Source organism: Corella eumyota, chromosome 3 (genome assembly GCF_963082875.1).
Source record: "Corella eumyota chromosome 3, kaCorEumy4.1, whole genome shotgun sequence".
Taxonomy (NCBI): domain Eukaryota; kingdom Metazoa; phylum Chordata; class Ascidiacea; order Phlebobranchia; family Corellidae; genus Corella; species Corella eumyota.
Genome location: NC_137492.1, coordinates 19,615,874 through 19,632,176, shown reverse-complemented (window position 1 = coordinate 19,632,176; position 16,303 = coordinate 19,615,874). Strand labels below are relative to the sequence as shown.

General features: G+C 29.1%; 4 protein-coding genes across 4 annotated transcripts; 3 read left to right on the top strand and 1 right to left on the bottom strand.

Moving 5' to 3' along the window:
- Positions 1-159: 159 nt before the first annotated feature.
- Positions 160-3,315, top strand: LOC145746032 (4-galactosyl-N-acetylglucosaminide 3-alpha-L-fucosyltransferase 9-like). The gene is made up of 8 exons (XM_082564210.1): positions 160-176; positions 409-485; positions 589-688; positions 1,301-1,417; positions 1,676-1,862; positions 2,479-2,544; positions 2,611-2,687; positions 2,928-3,315. Exons 1-8 carry the CDS (start codon positions 160-162, stop codon positions 3,313-3,315), a joined length of 1,029 nt encoding a protein of 342 aa, XP_082420336.1.
- Positions 3,316-4,354: 1,039 nt separating this feature from the next.
- LOC145746030 (4-galactosyl-N-acetylglucosaminide 3-alpha-L-fucosyltransferase 9-like) lies at positions 4,355-7,525 on the top strand. The gene is made up of 8 exons (XM_082564209.1): positions 4,355-4,371; positions 4,619-4,695; positions 4,800-4,899; positions 4,985-5,164; positions 5,512-5,628; positions 5,886-6,072; positions 6,689-6,897; positions 7,138-7,525. Exons 1-8 carry the CDS (start codon positions 4,355-4,357, stop codon positions 7,523-7,525), a joined length of 1,275 nt encoding a protein of 424 aa, XP_082420335.1.
- A 1,039-nt stretch (positions 7,526-8,564) lies between these two features.
- Positions 8,565-12,064, top strand: LOC145746029 (4-galactosyl-N-acetylglucosaminide 3-alpha-L-fucosyltransferase FUT6-like). Its single transcript, XM_082564208.1, has 7 exons — positions 8,565-8,581; positions 8,830-8,906; positions 9,010-9,118; positions 9,731-9,847; positions 10,102-10,288; positions 10,968-11,176; positions 11,674-12,064. Exons 1-7 carry the CDS (start codon positions 8,565-8,567, stop codon positions 12,062-12,064), a joined length of 1,107 nt encoding a protein of 368 aa, XP_082420334.1.
- Positions 12,065-12,263: 199 nt separating this feature from the next.
- LOC145745393 (very long chain fatty acid elongase 7-like) lies at positions 12,264-16,187 on the bottom strand. Its single transcript, XM_082563455.1, has 7 exons — positions 16,055-16,187; positions 15,330-15,520; positions 14,674-14,811; positions 14,353-14,458; positions 13,777-13,913; positions 13,315-13,411; positions 12,264-12,991 (listed from the first exon to the last, which is right to left on the bottom strand). The coding sequence occupies exons 1-7, from the start codon at positions 16,128-16,130 to the stop codon at positions 12,801-12,803; spliced, it is 936 nt and encodes a 311-aa protein (XP_082419581.1). The 5' UTR covers positions 16,131-16,187; the 3' UTR covers positions 12,264-12,800.
- Between the last annotated feature and the right edge of the window lie 116 nt (positions 16,188-16,303).

Sequence of the window (16,303 nt, the reverse complement as noted above, 5' to 3'; positions counted from 1 at the left end):
GTTAAGTGACTTAATAAGATTTTTTGTGAAAAATATAATGCCGAAACCTTATATTAATTAGTTTAATTTTTGTTAAATTGCAAGACGTTAGCATCATTATATTTACTGTTCAATTGTATTTTTTTATGTAAGTTTAAAAAGTTAGTAAAATTTGGAAAAATGTCGGCAAACATAAGGTAATAATTAGTTTATTATTATAAATTTTGTAATTGTTTAGCTTAATTTATACTATAGAAAAAAATACAAAAACCAATCAGTAGTTTAATTTTAGAGCAATAATAATCAAAAATAAACCAAACTGTCAAAGTCAACTCGAGACTGGGCCAGAGTAACTGATACTTTATGTTAACGCATATCAGTAAATTAAATATTGATTAGTTTAAAATAAAATTTATTTATTTTTTACAGGAGTGTATTTTCTATTATTCTTGGTATTGGGTTAACTTCTATTGCTCTATATTTGTTTGGAGTAAACCCAATGCTAGGTAAGTTTATTTTAAACATTTTTAGGACAAAATTACATAAAAGTAAACAGTATAAAAAAAGCTTTAAAATAAATGTTTTAAAAAAATTTTAATTCTTTCCAAGAACATGAAGAAATGGCGAAGAAATATGTAAAATACAACCTTGTTAATGAAAGTAAAATTATCAAAGATATAAAAGTTCAAAGTGAAAAATTAAAAATAAGGTAAAAAATTTACAACATTTTGCAACTTAATTAAAATTTTTTAAACTAAATAAATTATAATTTAAAAAAAATATATAATTTTAAGGAAAAAAAGCTTTTTAATCTTAAATTGGAAAGAAAAGTCCTTCAAAAATATTTCAAAAACCGGCCTTATAAAAACTCAAGATGGCAACTGTTACGTCACAAGCGACCGACAAAAATTGAACAATAGTGACGCGATTGTTTTCGATTATCGCATCAAAGATTTTCCCGATCCCAAAACAAGGCAACAACAAAATATTTATTGTTTCTTTTTTGAATTTGTTATTTTAATTTAATTCTCAAAATATTAAACAAGTAAATACAGATTTACCTGAGGTCCTTAGTTCGATCCTCACTGCTCTCAGGCTGTAGCGCTCTTTAGTAAGGTGCTGTAAACTTCTGCTGAACCAACACTTTATTAAAAGCTTAATTATCAGGCAATTATAATCTATAATATCCCAAACTGTTAAAGCCAACTTAAGACTGGGTCAGGGTAATTGATGTTATTTTATGTTTAGGTTGTGCAGTTGACCTTTACACATCGAGAATTAATACCTTTAAAAAAATAAAAAATAATATTTATCTTTTTAGGAGAAAAGATCAACTTTATATTTGGGCTACTAAGGAATCGCCCGGGTCATTAAATTACAGGAATTTCACTTTTGAAAATTATGATAAAAATCATTTTAACTTGACAATGACGCATAGGTTTGTATAGTTAAGTTTTTACTTTAAAAAAAAAAGGTTTGGTTTAATTCCCACTGCATTTAAATAATAGGGCTTTTAAGCACCCAAAAATCCACCTAAAAAATAAATATCAGGCAAAAATAATTAATAATATCCCAAACTGCCAAAAGCAATTCAGGCCTGAATCAAGTAGCAAATGTTACTCTATGTTTAAACCGTAAAATTGACCTTTTTACATTTAAAATTAGTTAATACAAAAAAAGCTGTAATTCTTTTTAGAAGAGATTCCGACATTTATTACCCGGTTAGTTTTCATCTTACGCAAAACCATACAATGGACGTATTGAACGAAAACTTGACTAGTTTGTTAGAAGCAAAACGCAAGGTGGCAGTGTGGGTCGTTAGCAATTGTAAAGATGTAGGAGCCCCTCGAGCCCGATTTGAATACGCTATGGCGCTAATAAAAGTAAGTTTAACAATATATAATTATTCACTAAACAATTAAATTCTTTAAACAGTACATAAAATATTAATTTTTTTTCAAAGGCACACAACCTGTTAAAAAAACAATTTTTATTTCATGGTGTAGACAATTCTTTTTTACTTTTTTTGACATTTTTTTTCCTTGATGTGAAAAGTCGATTCCACGACCTGAACATAAAGTAATCTTAGTCCCTTTGACCCAATTTTGAGGTTGCATCCTGCAATCTTGAATATTATTGATCATAATTGCCCGATAATTACGCTGCTAAATAAATGTTGGCTTAAAAGGAGTTGAAACCGTTTATATCACCTTTTACCTAAGAGTGCTACAGCATGGGACCAGTGGAAAATAATATTACAACATTAGTAGCGTAATATAGTAATTAAGAACTCGAAATTAAAACATAGGAGCATTGGTTTGATCCCTACTACTTCCATGTTAAAGCAGGTTTAAGTAACAAATATTTAAAAATATTTAAAACTGCCAAAGCCAATATAAAGACACATGTTTACAAATGATATAAATGTTAAGGCTGTGAAGTTTGCCTTTCTATAATAAGAATATAATTATAAATGTACAAAAAAACATATATTTTTAGGCTGGTTTACAAGTGGACACATTTGGAAAATGTTTTCATGATGAAACATTTCCCAGATCAAGAAAAGTAGCTGATAAGGCAGAGATCAAAATAAACCAAAAAATAAAAATTAATTTTATGACCAAATATAAATTTTATTTCGCTTTTGAAAACTCGTGGCATTGCCGAGACTATATTACTGAAAAAACCCGATCGAATTCACTATATACGTATGTTTAGTTTATTTTAACTGTTTAAAAATTTGTTAGGTATTTTTCTTATATTATGGTTTCTTTGGAAAAGCTACTTAGAATTATTTTTAAGCTGCCCTTTAAAACTGAATAACAACAATTTATAAATCTAATTTATGTGTATTAACGTAACACTTCGTTAAATACATAACCAAAGTTTTAGTTATAGGCAGCAAGTGATTCAGTTTAGTTATCTCAAAGTTGCATTTATCCTTTTAGAGGGCTCGTCCCCATAATTTGGGGGCCAACAAAGGAAAACGTTCTTGATGTTTTGCCCCCTGATTCCTACATACACACTGAAGACTACAAAACACCTGAAGAATTAGTCAAGTACTTGAAGTATCTTGATGATAACGATAAAGCTTATATGAAGTATTTTAAATGGCGGGAATTGCGTTTTACTTCCCCTATTTCTCTTCTACCTAAACAATTGAATTCTCCTCCTAACAAGGCTCCCCTGTATGGGTTATCACAGTTGTGCAGTATGCTACATAAAGGTGTTAAAGACAAGGTTGTTGAATCGTTGAGTGACTGGTTCTACGGGACAGAATATGAAGGCTGTGTTCATTATCCCGAGCCCAAAACAACGAATAATCGAACTTTTTAATAAAGCTTCTCCTGTCAAACCTTTGAAAGAATACCAATTTAGTTTTAAACTTTACATTTATGTTTTTTTTTATGTAACATTTATTTAATAAACAACAAAGTTTTAACAAAATTAAATATTTCATTTAGTATTCCACTGTGAAGTTAGCTGTTTAAATATAAAAAAAGGTAACAAATTATGCTTCTAAATCATTAAAAAATTTAGTTAGTTTAAACTTATTATCGAATGTGTAAAAAACTGAAAAAATCTTTTGTATTTGTCTTCGTATGTACTTGCAATTATTTGATCTAAATTCTAGTAGTTGCCGGTTTTACTTTACGTTTAACCCAATATAATAGTATATAAACACAAATAAATGACTTAAAATCTTAACTTTTAAGTTAAAGAGTAATATTATGAACTAAAATCAGATCTAAACAAAAAATTTTGATCTTTCAAAGTCGGCAAATAAACTGAAATGACCAGTGACCAACCAACCGTGCTAAAAAGAAAAAAAAAAGTGTTCCCCTAAGATATATCTGTACAGAATTATTTGGTATTTAGGTTTATCCCCGAATTTTTTTTTAGATATATCTTTATTCTCGATGTGGGAAGACCGACTTTACAACCTAAAAATAAAGTAACAACTGTTACCCGACCCAGTCTTGAATTGACTTTGACAGTTTGCGATATTATTAAACATAATTGCCCAATAATTAAGCTGCTAATTAAGATTCGGCTTAGCAGAAGTTTATACCGTTTATAACGCCTTACTCAAGGGCGCTACAGCAAAAAGAATTGCATAACGTAGCAGTATGAATAATTCCAGATATAACATACGTTTTTCTTGAAACTTTACATAATAAACCAATACAATTTACTCAGAATTAAACAAACATATGTCGAGTGACTTAATAAGATTTTCTTGTGACAAATATAATGCCGAAACCTGATATTAATTAGGTTAATTTTTGTTAAATTGCAAGACGTTAGCATCATTATATCCACTGTTCAATTGTATTTATTTATGTTAGTTTAAAAAGATAGTAAATTTAAAAAGATGTCGTCAAACTTAAGGTGATAACTAGTTTATTATTATAAATTTTGTAATTATATTGTTTAGCTTAATTTATACTATCAACTAAGAAAAAATTATAAAAACCAATCAGCAGCTTAATTATCGGGCAATTATAATCAATAATATCCCAAACTGTCAAAGTCAACTCGAGACTGTGCCGGGGTAACTGATACTTTATGTTAACGCATATCAGTAAATTAAATATTGATTAGTTTAAAATAAAATTTATTTATTTATTTTTAACAGAAGTGTATTTTCTATTATTCTTGTTATTGGGTTTACTTCTATTGCTCTATATTTGTTTGGAGTAAACCCAATGCTAGGTAAGTTTATTTTAAACTTTTTCAGGACAAAATTACAAAAAACGTAAACAGTATAAAAAAAGCTTTAAAATATAAATTTAAAAATTTTTTTAATTTCTTTCAAGAACATGTAGAAATGGCGAGAAAATATGTAAAATACAACCCTGTTAATGAACATAAAATTATCAAAGATACAAAAGTTCAAAGTGAAAAATTAAAAATAAGGTAAAAAATTTACAACATTTTGCAACTTAATTAAAATTTTTTAAACTAAATAAATTATAATTTAAAAAAAATATATAATTTTCAGGAAAAAAAGCTTTTTAATCTTAAATTGGAAAGAAAAGTCCTTCAAAAATATTTCAAAAACCGGCCTTATAAAAACTCAAGATGGCAACTGTTACGTCACAAGCGACCGACAAAAATTGAACAATAGTGACGCGATTGTTTTCGATTATCGCATCAAAGATTTCCCCGATCCCAAAACAAGGCAACAACAAAATATTTATTGTTTCTTCTTTGAATTTGTTATTTTAATTTAATTCTCAAAATATTAAACAAGTAAATACAGATTTTCCTGAGGTCCTTAGTTCGATCCTCACTGCTCTCAGGCTGTAGTGCTCTTAAGTAAAGTGCTGTAAACTTCTGCTGAACCAACACTTTATTAAAAGCTTAATTATCAGGCAATTATAATCTATAATATCCCAAACTGTTAAAGCCAACTTAAGACTGGGTCAGGGTAATTGATGTTATTTTATGTTTAGGTTGTGCAGTTGACCTTTACACATCGAGGATTAATACCTTTAAAAAAATAAAAAATAATATTTATCTTTTTAGGAGAAAAGATCAACTTTATATTTGGGCTACTAAGGAATCGCCCGGGTCATTAAATTACAGGAATTTCACTTTTGAAAATTATGATAAAAATCATTTTAACTTGACAATGACGCATAGGTTTGTATAGTTAAGTTTTTACTTTAAAAAAAAAGTTTTGGTTTAATTCCCACTGCATTTAAATAATAGGGCTTTTGAGCACCCAAAAATCCACCTAAAAAAAAAATATCAGGCAAAAATAATTAATAATATCCCAAACTGCCAAAAGCAATTCAGGCCTGAATCAAGTAGCAAATGTTACTCTATGTTTAAACCGTAAAATTGACCTTTTTACATTTAAAATTAGTTAATACAAAAAAAGCTGTAATTCTTTTTAGAAGAGATTCCGACATTTATTACCCGGTTAGTTTTCATCTTACGCAAAACCATACAATGGACGTATTGAACGAAAACTTGACTAGTTTGTTAGAAGCAAAACGCAAGGTGGCAGTGTGGGTCGTTAGCAATTGTAAAGATGTAGGAGCCCCTCGAGCCCGATTTGAATACGCTATGGCGCTAATAAAAGTAAGTTTAACAATATATAATTATTCACTAAACAATTAAATTCTTTAAACAGTACATAAAATATTAATTTTTTTTCAAAGGCACACAACCTGTTAAAAAAACAATTTTTATTTCATGGTGTAGATAATTCTTTTTTACTTTTTTTGACATTTTTTTCCCTTGATGTGAAAAGTCGATTCCACGACCTGAACATAAAGTAATCTCAGTCCCTTTGACCCAATTTTGAGGTTGCATCCTGCAATCTTGAATATTATGGATCATAATTGCCCGATAATTACGTTGCTAAATAAATGTTAGCTTAAAAGGAGTTGAAACCGTTTATATCACCTTTTACCTAAGAGTGCTACAGCATGGGACCAGTGGAAAATAATATTACAACATTAGTAGCGTAATAAAGTAATTAAGAACTCGAAATTAAAACATAGGAGCATTGGTTTGATCCCTCCCGCTTCCATGTTAAAGCAGGTTTAAGTAACAAATATTTAAAAATATCTAAAACTGCCAAAGCCAATATAAAGACACATGTTTACAAATGATATAAATGTTAAGGCTGTGAAGTTTGCCTTTCTATAATAAGAATATAATTATAAATGTACAAAAAAACATATATTTTTAGGCTGGTTTACAAGTGGACACATTTGGAAAATGTTTTCATGATGAAACATTTCCCAGATCAAGAAAAGTAGCTGATAAGGCAGAGATCAAAATAAGCCAAAAAATAAAAATTAATTTTATGACCAAATATAAATTTTATTTCGCTTTTGAAAACTCGTGGCATTGCCGAGACTATATTACTGAAAAAACCCGATCGAATTCACTATATACGTATGTTTAGTTTATTTTAACTGTTTAAAAATTTGTTAGGTATTTTTCTTATATTATGGTTTCTTTGGAAAAGCTACTTAGAATTATTTTTAAGCTGCCCTTTAAAACTGAATAACAACAATTTATAAATCTAATTCATGTGTATTAACGTAACACTTCGTTAAATACATAACCAAAGTTTTAGTTATAGGCAGCAAGTGATTCAGTTTAGTTATCTCAAAGTTGCATTTATCCTTTTAGAGGGCTCGTCCCCATAATTTGGGGGCCAACAAAGGAAAACGTTCTTGATGTTTTGCCCCCTGATTCCTACATACACACTGAAGACTACAAAACACCTGAAGAATTAGTCAAGTACTTGAAGTATCTTGATGATAACGATAAAGCTTATATGAAGTATTTTAAATGGCGGGAATTGCGTTTTACTTCCCCTATTTCTCTTCTACCTAAACAATTGAATTCTCCTCCTAACAAGGCTCCCCTGTATGGGTTATCACAATTGTGTAGTGTGCTACATAAAGGTGTTAAAGACAAGGTTGTTGAATCGTTGAGTGAGTGGTTCTACGGGACAGAATATGAGGGCTGTGTTCATTATCCCGAGCCCAAAACAACGAATAATCGAACTTTTTAATAAAACTTCTTCTGTCAAACCTTTGAAAGAATACCAATTTAGTTTTAAACTTTACTTTTATGTTTTTTTTTATGTAACATTTATTTAATAAACAACAAAGTTTTAACAAAATTAAATATTTCATTTAGTATTCCACTGTGAAGTTAGCTGTTTAAATATAAAAAAAGGTAACAAATTATGCTTCTAAATCATTAAAAAATTTAGTTAGTTTAAACTTATTATCGAATGTGTAAAAAACTGAAAAAATCTTTTGTATTTGTCTTCGTATGTACTTGCAATTATTTGATCTAAATTCTAGTAGTTGCCGGTTTTACTTTACGTTTAACCCAATATAATAGTATATAAACACAAATAAATGACTTAAAATCTTAACTTTTAAGTTAAAGAGTAATATTATGAACTAAAATCAGATCTAAACAAAAAATTTTGATCTTTCAAAGTCGGCAAATAAACTGAAATGACCAGTGACCAACCAACCGTGCTAAAAAGAAAAAAAAAAGTGTTCCCCTAAGATATATCTGTACAGAATTATTTGGTATTTAGGTTTATCCCCGAATTTTTTTTTAGATATATCTTTATTCTCGATGTGGGAAGACCGACTTTACAACCTAAAAATAAAGTAACAACTGTTACCCGACCCAGTCTTGAATTGACTTTGACAGTTTGCGATATTATTAAACATAATTGCCCAATAATTAAGCTGCTAATTAAGATTCGGCTTAGCAGAAGTTTATACCGTTTATAACGCCTTACTCAAGGGCGCTACAGCAAAAAGAATTGCATAACGTAGCAGTATGAATAATTCCAGATATAACATACGTTTTTCTTGAAACTTTACATAATAAACCAATACAATTTACTCAGAATTAAACAAACATATGTCGAGTGACTTAACAAGATTTTTTGTGACAAATATAATGCCGAAACCTAATATTAATTAGTTTAATTTTTGTTAAATTGCAAGACGTTAGCATCATTATATTTACTGTTCAATTGTATTTATTTATGTTAGTTCAAAAAGTTAGTAAAATCTAAAAAAATGTCGACAAACGTGAGGTAATAATTAGTTTATTATTTTAAATTTTGAAATTATATTGTTCAGCTAAATTTATAATATCAACTAAAAAAAAATACAAAAACCAATCAGTAGTTTAATTTTAGAGCAAATATAATCAATAATATCCCAAACTGTCAAAGTCAACTCGAGACTGGGTGTAGTAACAAATGTTATTCTATGTTAACGCATATCAGTAAATTAAATATTGATTAGTTTAAAATAAAATTTATTTATTTATTTTTTACAGAAGTGTATTTTCTATTATTCTTGTTATTGGGTTAACTTCTATTGCTCTATATTTGTTTGGAGTAAACCCAATGCTAGGTAAGTTTATTTTAAACATTTTTAGGACAAAATTACATAAAAGTAAACAGTATAAAAAAAGCTTTAAAATAAATGTTTAAAAAAAATTTTAATTCTTTCCAAGAACATGAAGAAATGGCGAAGAAATATGTAAAATACAACCTTGTTAACCTTGTTAATGAAAGTAAAATTATCAAACATACAAAAGTTCAAAGTGAAAAATTAAAAATAAGGTAAAAAATTTACAACATTTTGCAACTTAATTAAAATTTTTTAAACTAAATAAATTATAATTTAAAAAAAATATATAATTTTAAGGAAAAAAAGCTTTTTAATCTTAAATTGGAAAGAAAAGTCCTTCAAAAATATTTCAAAAACCGGCCTTATAAAAACTCAAGATGGCAACTGTTACGTCACAAGCGACCGACAAAAATTGAACAATAGTGACGCGATTGTTTTCGATTATCGCATCAAAGATTTTCCCGATCCCAAAACAAGGCAACAACAAAATATTTATTGTTTCTTCTTTGAATTTGTTATTTTAATTTAATTCTCAAAATATAAAACAAGTAAATACAGATTTTCCTGAGGTCCTTAGTTCGATCCTCACTGCTCTCAGGCTGTAGCGCTCTTTAGTAAGGTGCTGTAAACTTCTGCTGAACCAACACTTTATTAAAAGCTTAATTATCAGGCAATTATAATCTATAATATCCCAAACTGTTAAAGCCAACTTAAGACTGGGTCAAGGTAATTGATGTTATTTTATGTTTAGGTTGTGCAGTTGACCTTTCCACATCGAGGATAAATACCTGAAAAAAAATAAAAAATAATATTTATCTTTTTAGGAGAAAAGACCAACTTTATATTTGGGCTACAAAAGAATCACCCTGGTCATTAAATTACAGGAATTTCACTTTCGAAAATTATGATAAAAATCATTTTAACTTGACAATGACGCATAGGTTTGTATAGTTAAGTTTTTACTTTAAAAAAAAAAGTTTTGGTTTAATTCCCACTGCATTTAAATAATAGGGCTTTTAAGCACCCAAAAATCCACCTAAAAATTAATATCAGGCAATTATAATTAATAATATTCGAAACTGTCAAAAGCAAATCGGGACTAGATCAAGTAACAAATGTTACTCTATGTTTGGATTGTAAAATTGAGCTTTTCACATCAAAAATTAATAAATCTAAAAAAAGCTCTATTTTTTAGGAGAGATTCCGACATCTATAACCCGGTTAGTTTTCATTATACGCAAAACCATACAATGGGCGTATTGAACGAAAACTTAACTAGTTTGTTAGAAGCAAAACGCAAGGTGGCAGTGTGGGTCGTTAGCAATTGTAAAGATGTAGGAGGCTCTCGAGCACGATTTGAATACGCAATGGCGCTAATAAAAGTAAGTTTACCAGTGTCTAATTATCCACTAAACAATTTAATTTCCTACACAGTACATAAAATATTAATTTTTTTCCAAAGGCACACAACCTGTTAAAAAAACAATTTTTATTTCATGGTGTAGACAATTCTTTTTTGCTTTTTTTACATTTATTTTTCTTTGATGTGGAAAGGTTGACTTCACAACCTAAACATAGAGTAATCTCAGTTCCCCCGACCCAGTCTCAGGTTGCATTATGCAATTTTGGATATTATGGATCATAATTGCCCGATATTTGTTTTGTTAAATAAATGTTGGCTCAGAAGGAGTTGATACCGTTAATACCACCTTACTTAAGTGTGTTACAATATGGGATCAGTGGAAATTAAACCCAGGACCTTATATAGTGAATCCACGTTGTCGACTACGACTACACCACCCTGCCGATGATATTACAACATCAGTGGCGTAATATAGTATTCGAAACACTTGGAATTAAATCATAAGTTCATTGGTTTGATCCCTACTGCTTCCATGTTGTAGCAAGTTTAAGTAAAAAAAAGTTAATAATATTTAAACTGCCAAAATCATCTTAAAGACATATTCCATATTCACAAATGAGAGAAATTTTAAGGCCGTAAAGTTTGCTTTTCTATAATGAGAATATAATTATAATAATACAAAAAACATATATTTTTAGGCTGGTTTACAAGTGGACACATTTGGAAAATGTTTTCATGATAAAACGTTCCCCAGATCAAGAAAAATAGATGATAAGGCAGAGAACAAAATAAACCAAGAAATAAAAACTAAATTTATGACCAAATATAAATTTTATTTCGCTTTTGAAAACTCGTGGCATTGCCGAGACTATATTACTGAAAAAACCCGATCGAATTCACTATATACGTATGTTTAGTTTATTTTAACTGTTAAAGTGTTTGTTTAACTTTCTTATATCGTAGCTTCTTTGGGTAAACTTTACTTATAATTATTTTTAAGCTAAAGTGTAAATAGCCTTCAAAACTGAATAACAAAAGATTCATAAATCTAATTTATGTTTATTTTTATTAACGTAACCGGCAGCGTGGTGTAGTGATAAGAACTCTTGCTACACCACCATGAGGTCGTGGGTTCCATCCCCACTGCTCTTATGCTGTAGCGCGAGTAATGCGCTATAAACGGTACAAACTCCTGCTGAGACAACACTTAATCAGCAGCATAATAACCAGGCAATTATAATCTATAATATCCCAAACTGCCACAGGCAACTAGAGACTGGGTCGAAGTAACTGATGTTACTCTATGTTTAAGTCGCGCATTCGACTTTTCAACATCGAGGATGAAGGTATATACAAAAAAAGTGATAAAGTTTAATTAACTTGTAGTTGCATTTATCTTTTTAGAGGGCTCGTCCCTATCATTTGGGGGCCAACAAAAGAGAACGTATTTGATGTTCTGCCTCCTGATTCCTACATACACACTGAAGACTACAAAACACCTGAAGAATTAGTCAAGTACTTGAAGTATCTTGATGATAACGATGAAGCTTATATGAAGTATTTTAAATGGCGGGAATTGCGTTTTACTTCCCCTATTTCTCTTCTACCTAAACAATTAAATTCGCCTCCTGACAAGGCTCCGCTATATGGGTTATTACAGTTGTGCAGTATGCTACATAAAGGTGTTAAAGACAAGGTTGTTGAATCGTTGAGTGAGTGGTTCTATGGGACAGAATATGAAGGCTGTGTTCATTTTCCTGAACCAAATACAACGAATAATCAAACTTTTAAATAAAACTTTTCTTGCCAAATCTTTGCAAGAATACCAAATTACCTTTCAACTTAATATTTATGTTTTTTTATGGAACATTTATATAATAAACAATGAAAACTGACTATGAAGACATGCAAGAATGGTGGCACAAACATAAATATTTCAGACACAAAATTGTAGATATAAATTTTGGTAAAAAATTAAAAAAAAATTAGACCTAAAAAGTAAATAATTTAAAAAAGCACAAATTCAAAATTTGAAGAATTTATAATGATTTTCACAGTAAAATCAAAAGTAAACTAAAAAAATTCAAGTTACAATAATTTAATTATGATTCAAGCAGTGGTAATAGGACAGTAACAGTTACAGAAAAAAAAAGTTTCAAGTACAAAAACAGATGAAATGCTGAAGCAATAAAATGAAAATGTGAACAACAGTAATCTAGAGTACAAAATGCTAACACAATTGGTCTTATTGTTGGTAAACAAGTTATAAATGCATTCAATATATTTGGTGATAAATGAAAATTATTCTAAAAATTACAGACTGAATTAGCTCTATCACAGACAACACTTAAAAATATATCAATAAAATAAAATGAATTTTATAAAAATGTTTTACAAAAAATTTAAAATAAAATTCACAAAATTTGCAACAACATTTTATAACTGCATTATTTTAGATTTATATTTACTACAATAAATGTTAATTATCTAAACACAATATTTCATAATTTGGAATACCATTTTTCCTAACATTAATCATCTTTTACAACAATCTTTTTGTGAAAACCATTTTTAAGACCTCCATTTTTCAATGCACCATTTTTTATTTGATTATTTTTAATTCCACCATTTTTTAGTTGCTGATTTGTTAAATTCCTCCATTTTCCTTTTTTTACATAAGATTGATACCAAAAATTGGCAAATAAAATAAGAAAGGCAATTCCTGAAACAAAAGTTGAATGTAACCAAAAAATTTACATCTTTACCGGCAACGTGGTGTAGTGCTCAGAACACTTTGTTCACTACATGAGGTCATGGGTTTAATCCTTACTGCTCTCATGCTTTAGCGTCTTTGAGTAAGGCTATAAAAGCTAAGCCAACACTTAATCAGCAGCTAAATAAACGAGCAATTATAATCTCTATAATATCCCAAACTGCCACAGGCAACTTGAGACTGGGTCGGAGTAACTGATATTACTCTATGTTTGGGCACATGCATTCGACCTTCCCACATTGAGGATAAAGATAAAAAAAAGTAAAACTTACCATAACTTGTTATAAGATATTTAAATACAACTGGATATTTGCAATCATGGAATATCATTATGTTCAACATGTGAGAGAACACCACAACAAACTGTGTCTAAAAATATTAAATTATGACTTTTTAAAATTACCCGGCAGTCTGGTATAGTGGTTAGAACACCTGGCTTTACTACATGGGGTCCAGGGTTTGATTCACACTGCTCTAATGTCTATGTGCCTTCGAGTAAGGTGCTATAGATGAACTCCTGTTGAGCCAACTCATATTCAACAGCCTAATTATCGGGCAATTTTAATTTATATAATACCCCAAACTGCTAAGGGTAATTCGATACTGGATCAGGGTAACTGATGTTACTCTATGTTGAGGTCATGAAGTTGACCTTTCCACAATGAGGATAAATAAATGTAAAAAAAATTAAAAAACTACAAAAACGTGTTCATTTACAAATTACTTAAACTTACCATTTGAAACCCGGTCAGATATTTTTTCCACCATAAATAGTGTTGATAGTTTGGACCCATTGAAGCTATGGCATAATAAGAATACATAACCATGTGAACAAAAGAGTTAATCAAGGCATGGAAAGTGCCTAATCCACCTTCAATAGAAATAGAATACATGTATTAAAGAATGGTTTAAAATTAAATGTAGGTTTTTTCACAACAAATCTTTTACAAATTAAAATATTAAAATATATCTAAAAATTCTTTCATAAAAACCAGTAAATGGGGTGCCATATAGGCTGCATTTTAATTATTATGCAACTTGCAACTAATATTTGCTCACGATAATTTACCTACACACCACAAACTGCATTTTTTATGTTAAAGGCCTATAAAAATAAACATACATTTTGATATATATCATCTATAAAGCTTCATAATATATAGAAATACATTAACAAACATCCACAAAACATTATTAAAAAAGTTGGGCAATCAAAATATATAAACCCAACACATGGATGTAGATTAATAATGCAAGAAAAACACAATTATTTTTAATATATATAATGAATGATAATCTAAAGCAAGTACCTGGTGAGAACTTGACCCCCCACCACCAAGTAAAAGCCATCAAACTATGGTGGAATACATGGAGGAATGAAACGTGATCAAACTTCTTCCGTGCTATAAAGAAAAACTAAAAAAAAAGTTGGTAAAAACAATTAATAAAAAAATATATATATAAAAAAAAAACAGTGTTAAAGGTCGTGAAAAAAATAATACAAATGCTACATCAATTTTTGTTTAAAGTAACAAATATTTTAACTATAATAATGTTAATAAAATCTTACAACAACATTTTAAGTTCTACTTTACAATATCTGCTTTTTATTAGCCATACAATAAACTTACAGTGTCCAAAAATTCAATATATTTAGTTGTCCAAAATAGGTAACACACCCTAACCATTCTCAGTGGTTTAGGTTGAGTTGAATAATTACATTGCTGGCAAACAAAGGAATAATCTCTATACCAACCTGAAGCTAGAAACTAAATGTTAAAAATATATTTTTAAATTAAAATTTTTATGGTTTGTGTTTAAACTGTTATATTACAGAGTTTTGTAATTTTTTAAGTGATGTATATAGCACGTTAGTATGGTTGACAATGAATAAAAAAAAAAAATGAATCTTTAGAAAATGTATGTGGTACTTACAATTTAATTTTCAAAAATACTGGAAAATGAATAACATAAAAAAACAGGTTACCATATTTTTTTGTGTGACATAGAAAGTACCAAGTAGCGTAGTGAATGTATACAGGCTGGTACTTTCGACGTCATCACAAACAGGGCTTCCCCTTTCTTTATTTTTAATTAATTTTAATTTTTTTTAAGTTGTATTACTTAAAAAGTAATTGAAATTATTTAAAGTTAAAACCATTTTTGTGTTCAATGACACCAACTTTATTAATTTTTGAGTATAAAAATATCGCTAATATATGACTTTAAGTAATTGTATTAGTTTACATTAAAAAAATTTTATATATAAATTCTAAGCAATTCCTACCTCATAGAATATATAGGTAGAAAATATGACCATAATGATGTTGTAAACAAGAATAATTTTCCTTAAGTTAAAAGCTGGTTTATTCTTCATATATTTAGGTCCAGCATATGTTACAATAAACAAATAAGTCAGTGTTCCCAATAAATTTAGTCCAGGTGAATTCATAAACGGAAACCCTGAAGATCTGGGGTCTAAAATTTTTTGTTTAATTATTAGTTTTCTTTATTTATTTGTCCTTGGTGTAGTAAGATCAACCTTATGACCTTAATGTAACATCAGTTACCCTGACCAGCTGACCCAGTCTTGAGTTGACTTTGCAGATTTAAATATTATAGATTATAATTATATGCTGCTGAATAAGTTTTGGAACCAGCAGCGTCGTGTAGTGGTAAGAACACTTGCTCCACCACCGTGGGGTCGTGGGTTTGATCCCAACTGCCCTCATGCTGTAGCCCCTTGAGTAAGGTGCTATAAATGGTATAAACTCCTGCTGAGCTAACACTTAATCAGCAGCATAATTACCAATTACCGGACAGTTATAATCTACAACATCCCAAACTGCCAAATGAAACTCAAGACTGGGTCGGAATAACAGTTCTTACTCCATGTTAAAGTCGCGCATTCGATCTTCCCACATCGAGGATAAAGATATATACAAAAAAAAATATATATATAAGGAGAGAAAATAATATAACGTAAAAGTAACATTCCCACAAAACGCTTACCAGCCATTTCCATAACTTCATTGTATTTCTGAACAGCATTGCTTATTAAATCTTCCAATAATGTTAATGTAAACATCTAAAAGTTTAATATTCAGGCACTCTTGATTTAAACACGTGCTTAAAAAAATATTTCCTGAAAGCTTAAAATAAACAAACAAACAAGAGGGGTTATGACACAAATGTGATCTTTAAAAAATGTAAAAGCTTATATTTTCCACTTTTACTAATAAAACTTTAATATTTGATATT